Source organism: Acipenser ruthenus, chromosome 42 (genome assembly GCF_902713425.1).
Source record: "Acipenser ruthenus chromosome 42, fAciRut3.2 maternal haplotype, whole genome shotgun sequence".
Taxonomy (NCBI): domain Eukaryota; kingdom Metazoa; phylum Chordata; class Actinopteri; order Acipenseriformes; family Acipenseridae; genus Acipenser; species Acipenser ruthenus.
In genome coordinates, this window is record NC_081230.1 from 8,022,424 (window position 1) to 8,039,893 (window position 17,470).

Consider the following 17,470-nt stretch of genomic DNA (forward strand, 5'->3'; position numbering starts at 1 on the left):
GGATTTAACCCCATTGAATTATAAAGCCAAGCTGAAATGATATAGTGCTCTATGAACAATATTTTAAACCACGAGATGAAATAATGTTCTGATAAATTGCATAAACTATGTATGATCTGGAGCAGTTTCATGCTTAATAATCCTTATCAAAACTTTAATTAAACGCATTATTTAAACTGATAGGTACAAATACATATTTACTGTGATAAATTACCAAATGCGCATATAAGATATATATATATATATATTAGCATGCGCCATGCCGATTTACTGTTCTGAGTTTACAGTATTTGACCTTGAGTTAATATTTCTGTACATCACCATGTTTATCAATGCTTTACCCATGCGTTACCATTGCACTGCACTAGTTAATTAAACAACCTCACTTGATTTCGGGTTGCTGCTGGGTCGCGCGTCTTTTTTATTTATTTATTTATTTTCAAAATGTAACACAACTCTTGCTCTTAAATAAAAAGGTATCCGGCGTTGTCGTTGACAGACCCTGTTCTTGAGTGACGGGACACAAAGAACGATTTTGCAAAAGTCGTTTGAAGCACAGGCTCGTATAGGTACTTTACAAATTGTTAATAACCAATGGAACACGCCAATGCACCTGCTGCTCCTTACCTTGAATACTGTGGAGGTAAAGTTTAAGTCCGTTTCGAAGCTGCTGGTCCCCAACTCGCTCGAGCTGTTTAAAGATTTTGGAAATGTTCGTCTTGATAGACTCGTGTCTTCTTACCTCAGCTCGGATGGCTGTGGAATGCAACAATTTAGTCTGGCTGCTGTTGTTATTCATTTTACCATTCCTTATCACGATATCGCTAGTTGTAAAATAAAGTCAGGAAACTTGTAATCCATTAGTGCGAAGACAAAACCCCAAAACCCCCCTCCCCCCCAAAAAAAACGGCCAACACTGAAAAAAAAAATTGTGAAAGTTTCTGAACTATTATCATGTTTCCTTTGACTGGCTGTGAATGTACTTCCTGGTTCTAGATATTTTTTTTCTTCTTCTTCTTAAGACAGAGATATTACACCTGATACTGACAAAGTGACGTCAGCAGAAACTGTTGTAGGTAGTTTTAGGAACATTCACAGAAAGTTTTCTATTGTTTTGCAATTGCATTCCGACTGTAATAATATCCTTATTGACTTATTTGTTTCAAATATATTTTATTTTTTAAAATAAATGGCTGCATTAAATACTACAGTATAACAAAGCACTATAAAGTATTAATAAACAAATAAACACATAAATAAACAAATAGAAAAGTGATATATATATATATATATCAGGTCAGGACAACTTTGGCACAACTTAAGTTTTTAAGGGTTTGAATACCTTGGCCATCGTCATCAAGGTCCCATCAGAAAAGCATTATGACATCAGAAGTCAAATCCCAGGTCACGCCGCTGCAATAACCTGCAGCTGTGTTTTTAATGCATTTTACAGAACTCTGGGCTGCATCAGCTATCTGTGGTTATACTGGGATCACCTGAAAAATAGGTGATGCCATTCCAGGTGGATTCCCTGGTGCTGTAGAATGCTGTAGTGTATACCTGTATAATGTGTAGCATGCATATTAATGTTTCAGCATATACATTGATATTTAATGTATAGCGTGTGCAAGTGTTTAAATGTGAATATGTTTGGCATACTTTTAAAACTGAATAAACAGATTTATCACAAAGAAGTGGTATACAATATTATCTTTAATAATCATGTGTATTTAATAATACTACTCATGTATGTTTTAATATTTAATCCTATAGTATGAAGTACCACACCATAAGCACATTACCGCACCACTAATATATTTATAGTATGCATTGCAGGTCATTAAAGTCCTGTATTTTCACATGACCACTAGAAAATTGTTTATATAACGGAAAACTTGAGGTGTATTTTTTTGTTGGACAAAATCAGAGACAGCTACACCGTGCCGTCACCTTGTGGCTATATGAGAGATTGCTCTTTGAATATTGATTGTTTCCAAAACGCAAACACGGGTTAAAGTTCCTCATTTCTGTGCAGGGGTGTCAGTCATGCAAAACTAGACACACGAACTCATTTTCAACGTCACCGAAGTAAATCACATGACTTGCGTCCTAAACGCATTGTTGGTTAAGTGTTGCCGTCCCTACCTTTTGATCGACAGCAATGCTGCCCAACGAGCGACCGTGAGGCGGCGAACACAAAAGAACACTCTGCCAAAGTTCCGCCCCTTTATTATCCTCATAACCAATAGCTAACAGTCTAAGGGAATTGACAGATGCGGCAACCAACCATTCTTTCAGTTGTAGACACCTATAATGACAACGCAAAAATCCTCCCACCGGCCTGTGGGCGTGTCAAAAGGGACGGGTTTAAAACCTGATTGACATGTGATAAACCAACCAGCACCCAGAACAGCGATGCCGTCATCGGGACGCTCGCAACGCTGTATGCCGGTAGCTGGAAGGAAATCCGTTTTTAGATTTAAAGAGACAGCGTTACTGTTTCTCTATCGCCTTCCGAGGGCAAATGAGATACAAAAATAAGCAAACAAGTTGTATTGTCTATTATTAATTAAAAATAAGCTTCTGAAAAATGGTTTGCGGCGGCTTCACCTGCTCGAGAAATGCCCTCAGTTCGCTTAACGTCGTTTATATGGTGAGTATAGCGTTGTTGGTGTATATATGTGACTGAAGTAATCTGTACCGCACAATGCAAGTAATGTTTTTTTTAGGAATGTAATATATTACAGTACATAAAAATCTGTTTAGTAATTATTTGTAACACCCTGTCAACAACGGGAGTTTTGTTGACATAACGAAAAAATCTTACGAAACCCAACCGTAATGTCGAACATGCATTTACAATACCCGCGGCAGTAATGTAAACTGGTCTGTAATTTATTTATGAGTATAATTATTTTTTTTACGGTGAAATGTATAAACGACAAGGAATACAGAAACAGGTGGGGTCGTTTCTCCTTTACTGATATCGTCTAGAACCGTGTTTTATTTGTATGTAATGCATCCAGTTTAGCACCACTATATGTGTAGGCCTAGAACAGAAGTAGTCAGTACTGGGGTGTCTCATCAGGGTTATGGGGTTCAAAGACCCCTCATATTAAAACATCGCATAAACTAGGAGAACTCCGCTACCTGTGCCTTTGACCTTGTGTGTGGCTGATGTAGTTTGAACTGTGTCATTATTATTATTATTTATTAGCAGACGCACTTATCCAGGGCGACTTTCAATTGTTACAAGATATCACATTATTATTATTTTTTTTACATACAATTTATATATATATATATATTTACACATTATTTTTACATACAATTACCCATTTATACAGTTGGGTTTTTACTGGAGCAATCTAGGTAAAGTACCTTGCTCAAGGGTACAGCAGCAGTGTCCCACACCTGGGATTGACCCTCCGGTCAAGAGTCCAGAGCCTTAACCACTACTCCACACTGCTGCTATATATTATAGAGCGTAATTTAAGACTGCTTTGGAACGGAATGTAGACATTGCACTTAAAAAAAATTAAAATAAAAATGAAGCTAAAATAATGAGGAATAATAATTAAGCAAAGATTGCCCTATGTAAGTCTTCCACAAAATCTATGGCATACACTTTAGCACAAATACCGGGCCTATGACAGTGCTCCTGGTCCAATCACAGTAGTATTTATTATACAGCAGAATCTGCCTGACCTCTGAATTCTAAAACGTGAAGGTTTCCATGGGCTGGAAGCTATACTTGTCACTGATGTGTCCTGTCTTCTGAGTACAGGTTGAGGTTGAGTGAGTCCATAGGTTAAGCTTTCTGTAAACACGTCTAGCCTCTGTCCATAGAACACTAAAGGAATGTGTATCTAGCCAGATAACTCGTAGGGGCTGTGTATTGATTTTTAAAGGACCAGTCCTTGTTGATTGTACTTGTGTGTGTGATTGTGCACATCTGAACTGCTATTAAATAATGTAATCACAGCCTGGATTGTGCCTTTTGCTCTCCAGTGATCTGTGACGCACACCCCAGCACACGTTTTTATGATAACATTTATATAATTAACTACAGGGTGTGTGAAAGAGAAACCAGCCTGGCAGTCATGGCAGCAGTTTTTGACACTTCTTCGCATTAGCGCCAACAGCTATAATCAGTGTGATTCATGCTCGGAGAAAGTCAGTTGCATTTTGCTGTTACAGCGATGACAAGTAAACTAACCCAATCCAGTCGTTATTGGCCCTGATCTGTGGATGGGTTGGGATTGTGCTGCTGTTTCTGCTTTTGGAGGTCTGCTAGACTGGAACTGTCCAACCGTTTGTCAACAAGAGCCACACACAAACCCCTGACCGAATCGCCATTAAAATGCTAGAAAACTGAAAACGGGTGGGCTTTACAATTTCGTACAATCAAGACGGACAGGGGTATTGAAAAAGGGGTACGATCAGTGTACACGCAAACTTCGTCTATTCTCACTTCATTTTAGATGAAAATGACTCCGTTGACCAGTTTTTAGACCACACAAAGCAGTTTATTTAGCCCTTACTGTTTGAAATCGCTGCCATTCTTAAAAACATCACCCTCTAACTCTAACACTAGCCAACCAGGTGGAGCCCTCATAATAAGGCAGGTAGGGCTGAGGTTAAAGCAGAGTCAGCGTTTCTTTCAGTGCTACTGAACATTGCAGGCATGAAAATAAGACCAATTGAATATCGGTTTAATCCATTCCTGGTTTTACTATAAGTTTAATAAGACACACCTGGGCTTGTTACCGGCTGTACACTGTGTCTAATCAAGCTCGTACAGTAGTAATGGGTGAAACAGCTGTGCAATAGAAGTCTTTCCATTCTTGCATTGACCCCTGTTGAAAAGCTGTACATTCACTGTCTGTGTGGTACTGTGTTTTATTTCATATTCTTTGAGCACATTTTGGAGTGTGGCAGGGGGACTGGTTAATGTTTACTCTGTGGTGTACCTAATGTACTGGGAGTTTAACCCAAACTCTCTTGAGATCGTGGATGTGACGATGACTGAAGAAATGCATTAGTTATGAATCGCGCCACATTGCTCGTGAAATACTGTACTGAAGTAAACAAAATATGCATTGAGAATGAATTGTTGAATATTGACGGCATCCATTGCCCCCATCATGTTTAACAAGATACCTTTCTGATGTAAATAGCAACATCCCCACTGCTCCTGTGTTAGCCAAGTGGATATTGAATCACAAAACAGGAAGCAAGCTAATTTTGAAGTGTTAGGTGTTGCGAGTTGACAAGGTACTGAAATATTTTTAGCTGCTACTAAGCCTCTTGTCATGATTGTCACAGTGCTGTGCTTTGTAGTGCAGCAGATGTGTTTTTTTTCTTTGCTTTATAATTCAGAATTATGTGCGGTTTATCTGTCTTGAGGAAATATGCCTTCTGAGTTTCAATTTCATGCTTCAAGATTTAAGATTAAAGCACACAGTAGAGTCTGTGTGACACAAAGTGAGAGAAAAAAAAATGCATTGCACCTTGTGTTGTAAACTGTCTGCGTTTTAATTTCCTTTTGCAAAATGCGCATACAGATATGTCCTGCAAATGCTGTAGAGACTACCAGCCTTTCGTTACGATATGCATGGCTTTAAACTCATACTAGCCCTGCTGCACCCAGTCCTGGTTTTCAGAACAAACCTCAATTAAGAATATTATTTTAATGCTCTTGAATCAGGAGTTTGTTAATAAAAACAATTTGTTGGTGTCTCATAGCTGCATAAACAACTCTTATCAATAAAACCAGCCGTTCTTAGTTCTGGCACCTGCTCATTTCAATAATACCTAAAAAAAGGACTGTTTAGAAACCCAGGAGTGGATTCAGAGTATTGTGAGTCTCAAGCCTTGAGTGCGTTGGCATTAAACTACAGTCCCAGCTTGTACTCTGTTTGCCCAATGCAAAGATCCCATTTGTGCCTGCAAGCGAGCAGAAACATACTGTTCAGTGTTTATGTGTGTTTATGTATTCAGGCCCCCACCATTGTCAATGGCAGTGCAGCTTTTAAATTATAATGTCCTTAAACAGCACAGTCAGAACAACAGTTTTTCACATCCTCCATATTTGAATCATGATGATTTGAAACCTGCAGAAACGTGTCTCAAGAATGCCAAAGCTCTGCAAGCAAGCTCTGTTATTAAATATATCTATCTATGTATGCAATTAAATGAAAAAGCAAAGGTGAGCAACACTGTGTGGCAAAGGGATGTGTTGTTATACTGTGGACTGCAGATCAGACAATCATACAGCAGTTTCACGTTATTGGTCAGACAGCTGCAGAAGGCACCCTCTGTAGTCATTTAAGGATTAGAACTGCATTCAGCTTTTGAAACTGGGTCAACGTTAATCTGTGCAAAATGATCAGCCAGTTAATTTCCGTAATTGGAGCCAAAATCTCAATATCTGTGTATTATCAACATCAAGAATAAACATTTTTATTGTTCCAGTACTTGCAGCCAGTTCTGCTAAATTAGCCCGCCAGAGCTCAATTACTGTGCCTCATTTATTTTGTAAAAAGTGTATTTTGCAATATCTTGGCTTATCTCTGCATCTGAGAACAAACAAAAGCAGAGCATTGCTCAAAGTAGCGACCATCTTTCTCTGTAGCACGCTCCATAGGTGGCTGTAGTTTAAGATTTTCTTTTGACGTCAACACATTGTTTTACTAATCCCACAGCAGAGCGATGCTTTATTGAAGGCATCAGAGGGTTCTGCTGTACGTGGCATGAATTAACATTAACTAAAAAAAAAACAACAACAATACTACTAATAATAATAATGAACATGTAGACCAGCACGGTCAAGTCAGGTGGTAAAAATGGAAAGGCGCTAGAAATTAGAGCGAGTGAGCGAACAGCAGAAAATACATAAATTTATTACAAAGACAACTAACATACCATAAAGAGAAAAACGAGTCAACTCCTGAAAGGGAAGCATCCTCAACTTCCGAAGCTTCGTTTTCTGAGCCGGTGTGATACGAAAAGCTCCGAAAAGGAAATTTTAGCCATCATGGTGTCAACAGTTCAGCTGGTTAGTTCAACAAATCAGGGCTAATGCACTGCAGTTATTGTAGGCAAATACCAGGACTACTGATTTTTACAGCAGACTGTTACTCTTTTTTTTTTAAATTTAGTAGTCGCCAATTGATTCGGGAGCGGTGAAGACGAACACACGCTGTCCTCCGAAGCGTGTGCCGTCAGCTGACCGCTTCTTTTCACTCTGCAGGCCCGCCATGCAGCCAACCCAGAGCTACAGCGTCGGAGGACAACGCAGCTCTGGGCAGCTTACAGGCAAGCCCGCAGGTGCCTGGCCAGTCTAAAGGGGTCGCTGGTGCGCGGTGAGCCGAGGACACCCTGGCTGAACTAAGACTAAGATCTTACGCAGTCATGCTTTAAATAGGCCACTGTTTTATTTTTCAGGTGACCATTTAGAAATAAAAAAGCTTACTTCAAGCACTGCAGAGGCTTAAGTTTTTAAGCACTCTGTGCCACTTAAAAAAAAGTCCAGTAAAAAAATATGCTGCGCCTGCAGTAACAAAAATAGCAGCCATTACCAGTATGGAAAGAAGACTCCAATTGCACAGGCTTTCAAATGAACCACAATGTACAGGAAACAAGCTCGGATGTGTCTTATTAAACTCGTACAGTAAAACCAGGAGTGGATCAAACTGCTATGCAATGGGAGTCTTATTTCCATCCCTGCATTATGTGCGAGAGCCCATGCTTCTGAGGGGGTTGTGGTTTTCAATGTGAATGATGTCGCTAGAACTCAATGGCACAGATTCTGTGGTCTGCTGTGTAATGTTTTCATTTCTGACAGTCAGCTGTTTGGGTTGATGTAATTCATGCCCCTTATTTTAGCTGTCCAGAACGGAAAACATAACATCAATTTTGTCTTCGTTTGGGCGTGCGGTTTGCGTTCCCCTTGCAGATGACTCAGCCAGAAAAATAAAAAACAATGCCAAAAGCTAGGTGACCTACTGTAACCCTCTGAGAGTTCTGCTTCTTCAGCTCATGTGACTGCTCAGTCTGATCCATCATGTTCTGCAATTATAAAACTGCCTGGCTGTACCTTTCTGAGCCTTCATTGCTTTTGTGAATCATTGAAGAAATGTTTTTTTGTTCTGTAAAACCTAGAGTGTATGGCACAAGGATGTTGGATTCTGTTTAATCTCCTAAACATTTAAACATGTTAAATTTAAAGCTGAGGGAACACTAAGCCCCTTTGTGGCTTGGAACTTGGTTTCAGGAGAATAGGTTTCAGGTCACTGCACGGCACATCAGGGGAGATTGGGGGTTGAGGCAAAGTTGCCTCAAACTAGGTCTCCTGGAACCAGGTTTTAAGCATGAAAAAGTGGCTTGGTGTCCCATCAGCTTAACACATTGGCAATTTGTTACCCATCAAAAAAGCCATCCTGAGAAGCCTCTATTAGAGTGCTATAACTTTTTTCTGTGATGCAAAACAACATTAACATGCATGTGGAAAAGACTTGCTATTGAATTTGTAAGTTCTTTATTTAGCAGACGCATTTATCCAAGGCGACTTACAAAGACTAGGGTGTGTGAACTATGCATCAGCTGCAGAGTCACTTACAACAACGTCTCACCTGAAAGACGGAGCACAAGGAGGTTAAGTGACTTGAGTCACAGAGTGAGTCAGTGAGTGAGCGAGCAAGCCGAGATCTGAATAAATAACCTTTACACTGTACTGTTCTGACTGGCACTACACTCCCTGTGTGTAACATGCATATCTCTGACTTTGGTTTAGGACAAAACATTACATTTTACACTCTAAAGCAGTGGTTCCCAACCTCTGATTTGCTGAATTAGACCTTTGTAATTGTTGTCCGCTCATAAACAGTTGCTATAAGTTAGCTGTAATGTTTTATAACTAACTTGAACTCTGCAACTGTTTTAAGAGCTGAAAAAAACCATTACAAAGGTCTAATTAAGCAAATGATCAGTTCAATGAAGGGTCTAGTTAAGTAATTGAGAGCTCGGTTGGAATGAAAACCAGCAGACACGGGGGGTCCCCAGGACCAGGGTTGGAAACCACTGGGACAAACAATGAACATAGTACAGCTGCAACAGTGTATAGTAAGAATGCTAGGGTGTTCTCTAACACATTAAACTGTAAGAGGAAGCCAGGCAGGATGTGAAATAGCTGCGTCAGAGACTTAAGCAGCGTATTCACTGTAAAGAGACTGTATGACTCAGGCAGTTGTGTTGATCTTGGATGGTGATTTAATGTACAGCTATGGACAAAAGTTTTGCGACATCTAGAATTTTAGCATTGAGACATTAATTTAAAAAAAAATATATAAATAAAAACTATATATTAACATAATTTTTAGATCTTTTATGTAACATCACATAATTCAAAAACTACAAAATGATATCGCAAAAGTCTAACGGAAGCCATAGTAGTAGTACAATATTTCATGTTAGATTTCGAAGTGTTGCATTTTTCAGTTTGTATGTAATTCAATATGTTAACGTAACATTATTCAGCAGGTTTCATTCAACTTCGTGAAGCAAAGTTAGTTATAGGGTGATGCAAAATGTTTGTCCATAGCTGTACAGCGTACTGTATGCTGGGCAAATGCGTGATCACACGCTGTTGTTGTCCAGCCTGTTTTGGGTACACTTGGCTTGTCCTTTTTGTTGTAGCTTGTTTGCATCTTCTGCTAACAGGATGTCCCTGTCAGTGAGTTATTTGCTTTTTCAACAACCTGAAAAAACACGGGTGAATGGAATATCAGGAGATTACTATTGCAAATCAGATTCCATGTTTTGCTATGCAATTAGATTAACCTTTATATCTTGATTATACAGGGTGTCTAATTAGACTTCTGGTAAAGCCTGGAATAGCTCAAATTCAATATAAAATGGGACACAAGCTTGGTTTGTACAGTATCTGGTAGGCCTGGTAATCTGCTGGGGGGGGGGGGGGATCACATGGTGTAATATATTCTTCATACTGTTAGCCTTGTTAACTTTTAATTTAATACATTTTACATTTGACTGCTAACACACCAAAGTGTAACGGGACACAGCTTTCTAAAAGAATCGGTTTAATAATAAACCCTATGCATGACACTTGAACATAGCGTTTTTATTGTGAAATAAGGTCAGACTAAGGCAAGCAGGCAAACATTTTGAGGAGAAGTCGTTATCAATGTCTTTGTTGTGAAATGCACCCCTTGTGTTGCGTCTTAACGGCTTGTGTAATTCAGAACTCCTGACCACAAACCTGATCAGGTCATTTGATTGTGTACAAACTGTTAAACCATAAACGGCTTAAACCGAATTATGATTGCACGGAAAAGCTGGCCCTTCTCGAACCCTGCCGCTCTCTCCTCTTTGCAGCTGGTGGGCTTGCTGCTGATAGGAGTGGCAGCCTGGGGGAAAGGCTTCGGCATCGTCTCCAGCATCCACATCATCGGAGGGGTGATTGCTGTCGGGGTGTTCCTGCTTCTGATCTCCATCGTGGGGCTCGTCGGAGCCATCAACCACCACCAAGTCCTGCTGTTCTTTGTATCCTTTCACTGGGACTTGGAAAGAAGAGCAAACTGTAGTTGGTGAAACCCTTTTAGGGACACGAGAAACGCTCCTTAATCTGGTAACGTAGATCCTAACTGGAGAACCTAAACGGAGTTCAGTTATCCTCCTGATTTTACTAGCAACTGTCAATAGCAGCAATAAGAGGTAGACCTGCAACATGTGCAGTAGATATGGGCGTTGTCTAGTAGTAAGTACAATAAGGAACATCTCCTGTCTCTTATGGTTTTGTAATCTTCATCTTGCAATGATGTTGATTGGGTGTCCCAGGTATAGGTGTAATGATACCGTTGGTGCACTAAAGAGCATGGATCATGATTCAATATTGAATGTTCTACCAGTCATGGTAGTCACCTTTGCAGACATCATAAAAGCTGCACACTATTTTAAGCACCTGTAGGCACAAAGGACCTCGGTAGTTCCCAGGACAAGGTTTTTATTTAAATGCAATGCATACGACCACCTCTGTTTGTTGCAGAATATGCATCTCAAGTAAATAGCTTTTTTCCGTTCTAGTAGCAGCTGATTGAGTCAGCATTCCTCCTTGCTCCAGCTCTGCTGTTTCTCTTAACCCCCTCTACTCAGTACATGGTCATCCTGTTCCTCGTCTTCATCATTCAGTTTGGGGTGTCCTGCTCTTGCCTGGCCATCAACCGGGGCCAACAGGTAAGAATATTTAACCAAACCTTAACAACATTCTCAGCTGTGATTTTATGTTGGTACTCAGATAGGACAGGGTTAAAATAAGAAAATAGGCTTCTGCCAGTCGTTGTAGTGTTTTTGCAAATTGTGTAACATTCAGAAATATTGTGATTAAACTAGGCATTGTTCCTCATTTATAAATACATAATGTACTTCAATAATTTGAAGTGAAATATATACAGTAGAAACTCATTTATCCGCTCCCCATTCACCCCATTAACCGCGGCTCCTTGACGAGTTTTATCTCAAATACGGTACATTATTGCCAATGTAGACTCACCTCCCGCGGTGCACACACAAACGCACACATGCATAACGACGCATGCATCAGTCTGAAATCTGTGGAGTCGACGCATAGACAGCAGCGTTACAGATGGGAAGATTCATTTCTAGGTATGAACAGCAGAAGGGTGCCGATTCTGTAAAATGAGTTCTCCTGAGACAGTTGCTTAGTGAATCCTAGCAAACATATTTTGTCTCGCTGAAACAAAAGACTATGATGGACTTTCTCAAGGTTAAAAAAAAACGACTTGCAGCAGTGAATTGCTTAAAATAAAAAATAAAAATTCTGTTGACACTTTGTCGAAATGTAAGAAAAGTTAAAATTACACAGCAGACTTGTTTTAGTTTTAAAGTAAAAGAAAAGTAATAATATAATTTGTTTGAAATCCCAGAAAACTAGCAACACTTAACTACCGTTATTTAATATTAATATGTGGAATAAATTGCCGATAATACCTTGTGATATTTCTAGCTGCTAGGCACACGCTTATATTTATAGGAAAATTGTGAGCTGTGATGGGCTGAATGCTTGTCTCCATCATAAAATGTCTTATGATCTCGTAGCTTTGTAGTATTTTTTCTTTTTTTTTTTTAATATATATTTTTTTGGTAACAGAAAAAACTAGGGAAATGGGGTTGGAGGTGTATCGCATTTTGATTTTGCTAGGAGTAACACTGTCAAAGTAAACTCATTTTAAAACATTCTTCTGTCTTTGTAATATATTGTATTGCATGCATCTCCAGTGAACACTAATTTGGTTTACATTACTAGTTTCTGTATTTTATTCGTGCATTCTAGTCACACGCAATGACACCTCATTTATCCGCGGATTTCACACATCCGTGCCTCCCAAGATCATTTCATTGTATGCTTGAACTGTGCTTGTAGGAGCAGCTCCTGAACACTTCCTGGGGTCATCTGAGCAACCAAACGCGCGTGGAGCTGGAGACGAGACTGGACTGCTGTGGGCTACTCAACGACACACTGAGCATGGGCCAGTTCCGGATGGACTATGCAAACTGCACTGCGGTAAGTGGACAGGGCAGTGATCAGCCTGGGAGTTTTCAGGCTGGAACAAACTTCAAACACTGCAGAATTTAGAATCCTAAACATTAAAAAAAATAATAAATAATAATAATTGAAACATGGCGAGGCCAATCGGCACATCAGTGCTCATCCGGTTCAGAGTCGCATGTTGAGATCAAAACCTTGTCAGGATGAGTCCTTAAGAATTCCAGTGATTTCAGCATCAGCAACATGGCTAGGTAACCCATCCATACTCTCACCACTCTCCAAGTAAAGAAGTGTCTCCTACCTTCTGTCCTGCCCCTACCTAATTTCCAACTTAACCCTTTATGGTACAAGGGACAAGCAAATAAAATGCTAACTTTCTTCTTTTTGCAACGAGGTGCACGCAGCAGGGTTTAAAATGTACTGACGGGCTGAATCTGGTCATCCAAATGGTCAGTTTCCTCCTCGCGATGCTTGAGTCGCTGTCAAATGTCTTTTAAGAAGAAACCGTTTGAACTACCACTCCATTCCTGGTGTGCCTGAAGGAGTTAATGATACTGCCCTGTAATGCTGTTGTATTCATGGCAGGGGGTTTCTGGTATAGCTGGTTGCTTTATTATTAAAAGTGTCTTTTTTATGTCATACTCTTGTTCAACTTCCTTCCAGGTTTGTAAAGCAAAGAACCAGTGTTACACTTGCGGGGATAAAATGCTGCAGCATTCACAGGAAGCTCTCCAGATCCTGGGAGGAGTGGGGCTCTTTTTCAGTTTCACTGAGGTGAGTCTGGACACTCCGACTGCTGCAATCGGAAGCCTTTGGAACTTGAGGAGTGGTTCCGACACTTAATAGAAGTGTGTCACGTTATTTTTTGTGCCACCTTTTAATGCTAAAGAAAGTTGGTCTTCTTTCCAAAGGGGTCCTAATACTGGGCCATTTATGTAATCTGTTTTTGTTAGGAAACGTAGCCTATTCAAATGATCACCTCTCCACTTTCCATTTCAGATCCTGGGAGTCTGGCTAGCTGTGCGCTACAGGAATCAGAAGGACCCACGAGCGAACCCCAGTGCCTTCCTGTAGACCCCCCTCCTTTCACCCCCCAATCACACACACGCGTGCGCACACACACGATCACAACCATTCTCGTCCCATCTCCTCCCTGTAGCTGCTCAAACCCTACCTACGGATCAAAATGGCACACCCACTGAGCCAGCAAACACTAATGAGTTCATGTCAGAAACCCAGCCCAGCCATGTGTGTTCACTAATGCATGATGGAATGGACCCCTTGTTGGCATTCCTCCAAGGAGACTGGCACTGTCTCTTTCCAGGAGTGTCCCTTTGCAATGCGTCATTCTTGATGTGAAGTTTTTATATATAATATATAGACGTGCGTATGTGTGTGTGTGTGCGCGCATATATACAGATACAGATACAGTGTGGCTGTAAGCAGAACTTCAGGCTTGAAAAGAGAAGTAGATTGGAAAGAACCAGACAAGGGTGGGGTATCCTCTAACTCAACAGAAATAAGATTTGTATAAAGGCGTCTTGTAGTTTTTTTAGAAAATAGTTTTTTTGTTTTCTTTATAGAATATAGCCTTTCCCGTTGACAGCCAACCTAATTATTATTTTTTTTTTTAAATAGTGGCAACCTACATAGTGAAGTTGTCGTTAACTGCTTAGAGCGATGCTTAATGTGGTTTTGGAAGTGTTTAAATATTAAATTAGAATTAAGTTGCAGTTGCAGCTTTAATACAGTGTTTCATATTGTTACAGTCAGCCCAAAAACGGAACTTGGGAGATTTATAGTGGAGACACCATGAACGTTCATATTCATAGAGTACTGTAGTTTTTCCACGCTGAAAAACTCGCAAGCACCCGAAAGAGGTCAAGTGGGTAGCTTACAGCTCTCCTGATGAGTGAAATAACCACAGGACTATATGGAGTATTCTATTCATATAACAAGGAGAATAGAAAAGGAAGCATGTTTTAAACCTAGCTGGATTTGGAGAGTTACATGATGTCAATCAACTTCCGCATCTGCTTAGAAACGGAATTTGGAACAGCGCGATTCTCCCTGTGGTTCTGTTGTAATTTGGAACAGCGCGATTCTCCCTGTGGTTCTGTTGTAATTTGGAACAGCGCGATTCTCCCTGTGGTTCTGTTGTAATTTGGAACAGCGCGATTCTCCCTGTGGTTCTGTTGTAATTTGGAACAGCGCGATTCTCCCTGTGGTTCTGTTAGATTTTTAATGAATGCAAGAATGCAAAAATAGGGATGGGGGTCACTCTGCACCACCGAATATGAAAGTCATTTGATGCTAGATCTCTCAACAGTTGTTTCAGGGTGTCAGAATGGTGGTACACACCCATCCTGTTCCAGGTTGAAACCACTTGAGGCAGAGCGTTGCATTTCTATATGTATCTAGCAGTCACAAGGTGCAATGTGAAAATAGCTCTGGGGATCTCTGACTGGAGCAAAATAAAAAATGGAACGTTATTATGAATTCTCAGCCGGTGATTCCTCAAGATAAGCCTGAAGGTGGTTAGCCAATTGAAACATCATGTGTTGCAATCTAGTTTAAATGCAAGGCATGCGAGTAAAGTCTCTTGTTTGTACTAAATCTGGCTGCGTGGGCCAGCCTTCAGGACCAAGTGGCATTTAGTATCTCCGAATGAAAGTGAGGCAAAATGTAAAATACACATTATATCTAAAGAAGAAAAAGAAAGTAGAAAAGGTTGTTGCCAAAATACAGGGATGACTCGTGTCACCTTGACATGTGCAGTAGCAGCAGTTGTATAATATTGGCAAATTATTGTTAGTGATGTGTTGGGGTGGGACTTTTTTTTAAAGAGGACTTCAAGTAAATGTGTATTATTATTATTATTATTATTATTAGTTTGCCAAATGATGGATGGGATTGTGTTAAAATAGATTTGTTTTGTTAATATTTTTATAGGTATATATATGTTTTTTTTTGGTAATTATCCTCAGATTTATGCTTTTGTTCAATGTTGCCATACACACGTTATAAATGCCTAGGGTTTGTCTGCCAGTCATAGCTGTAGTTATACGTGCTTCCTCATGCATGTCTTAACAGCACAAGATATATGAAGACAAAACAACTGTACAAACAAACAAAACAAGCATTTTTTAATACAGATTTCTAAGTAGAATTGATAGAAAACTTTTAGGGTTTATGCGGGTCCTGCTAATTGCATGGAGCACTGTACCATTCACATTTAAGTAACACTCTCAAGATTTCAAGTAGGGGTGTACAAACCCAGTGCTGCAGGACTTCTAGGTATCGTTAAATAACTGATGATGTAATTTAGGGTGTAGGACCGGAATTCTGCACCCCTGGTTTAGAGAGTGTTTCAAACCTTGTGTTCACATGGCTTCTATAAGGTGTGACAGCATGATTTAAAGTGAATGGCAGTCAGGATGAGAATGCACATTATTTTGGTTGCGTGGATATGGTAGTTGATGCTTGTTTCTCTGCTCCAAACGTGAGGGGATCCATCACAGAATAATGCAAACACCATGTGTGTGCCGACTCCAAACTCCTGCCCTAATGAGGTACTGATATTTTCAGTACTTTCCAGTTTCTGGGAAATGTGAATTGCCAATTATATGGTTATCAAAAGCCCTCTTTCCATTGGTAGTGCTTTGCTTTTGACTAGTTCATAAGTGTCTGGCTCCACAGACCCTGTGAACACTTGTGTTGGACTGCTAAGTTAACATTCGGTAGTAATATCTATTGAAGAGAATCGGTTTCAATATTAAGTTTCTTAAAAAAAAAAAAAACAGCAGTACAACTTTCATGGCGTTCCCTCAACCCTAGGTGCGTCTTTTCCCTTTTTGATTTGACTGCAGATTGAAGTAAAATCAACTTAAAATGATCCCAGATTCATTGCTGGATTTGTACGGGGCTTGCTTACAAAGGCAAGTCATAACCAGCGCTTTTAAAAAAAGGTTTTGTGTTTTTCCATGGGTCCTACCACCGTAGCATTTCATGATGTTAGAACCCAAGATTTGATCTTTATCCTGTAAGATTGCAAGCAAGTTTTAAACCAATTGGAGAGGAAACTGTTTTTAAAGGCTTGGTTCATTCCTCTTTTAGAAGGCACTGTGAGCCTTTTTATAAATACGCTTCGCTTTGCAGTCCCCTTGCCTATCCAGTGCTCACGAGGGTCCACTCTTGTAGTGTAAAAGACACGGTCAACTCTCCATACTAACTTAAATAAGCAAGCTAGAATGCCAGTCGCCCTGTAAACCGTACAAACGTTTCTGTGTGAATTAATCTGAAGCAAACCACTCCAAACGGAACTGGCTTGGGGGAAGTTCTCCCGTTCTGCTTTCTGTTTCAGGCCTAGACTGATCATCTCCAATAGACGCGATCTCTGTGTTTTTTTTAGGATTTAGCTGGACTCTTTTTGTGTGCTACTGAAAGACCTAAATATCGGAACCTTTTTCCTATCTCCTGACACCCCATCCCACCCAATTAGACTAGTCTCCCATAGGATCCAAAGTGGCTTAATGTTTTACACTGAAAGAATGTTCATGTAAATAAAATTCAAAAAGTAATAATGAAAATGACATTGGTGTGCCGAGTCTTTATTCTGCAACATTCTCACTGCATCAGGGATGAGTGAAAGAACCACGCAAGTTCCTCACTGTTGCTGTAAATATAAAATGTGAAGCAAAAAATGAAATTATTAACTATGGATGTTTTTCACCTCTAACGCAACCACAGGGTGATTTTGCACAATGCAAACTTGTCTATTGACCCATTATCTTTTTTCAAATACTCTCATTTAAAAGTAGTTTTTCCTGCATTCATTTTAAGGTGAATGCCCTCAAAAAATGTTTAGCATTTTAAAGATGG

At 39.9% G+C, this 17,470-nt stretch overlaps 2 protein-coding genes across 2 annotated transcripts in view; one reads left to right on the forward strand and one right to left on the reverse strand.

Annotated features, from left to right (window-relative positions):
- LOC117962481 (arf-GAP with GTPase, ANK repeat and PH domain-containing protein 2-like) overlaps positions 1-932 on the reverse strand; it is a 45,807-nt gene extending 44,875 nt beyond the window's left edge. Inside the window, exon 1 of the mRNA XM_059011553.1 lies at positions 628-932. Coding sequence (XP_058867536.1) covers positions 628-799 — 172 coding nt within the window. The 5' untranslated portion in view covers positions 800-932. The remainder of the gene's footprint in view (positions 1-627) is intronic.
- Positions 933-2,460: 1,528 nt separating this feature from the next.
- On the forward strand, positions 2,461-17,181 carry LOC117401079 (tetraspanin-31). The gene is made up of 6 exons (XM_034001520.3): positions 2,461-2,653; positions 10,399-10,566; positions 11,176-11,256; positions 12,464-12,604; positions 13,253-13,363; positions 13,589-17,181. The coding sequence occupies exons 1-6, from the start codon at positions 2,591-2,593 to the stop codon at positions 13,661-13,663; spliced, it is 639 nt and encodes a 212-aa protein (XP_033857411.3). The 5' UTR covers positions 2,461-2,590; the 3' UTR covers positions 13,664-17,181.
- The last annotated feature ends 289 nt before the right edge of the window (positions 17,182-17,470 follow it).

What these genes read in the sequence shown, in the direction of transcription:
- LOC117401079 (XM_034001520.3), top strand. Translation starts at nt 2,591, where the DNA reads ATGGTTTGCGGCGGCTTCACCTGCTCGAGAAATGCCCTCAGTTCGCTT. An exon ending in CCATCAACCGGGGCCAACAG is followed by an intron (nt 11,257 to 12,463) that starts GTAAGAATATTT and finishes CTGTGCTTGTAG; the next exon opens with GAGCAGCTCCTGAACACTTC. An exon ending in TCTTTTTCAGTTTCACTGAG is followed by an intron (nt 13,364 to 13,588) that starts GTGAGTCTGGAC and finishes TTTCCATTTCAG; the next exon opens with ATCCTGGGAGTCTGGCTAGC.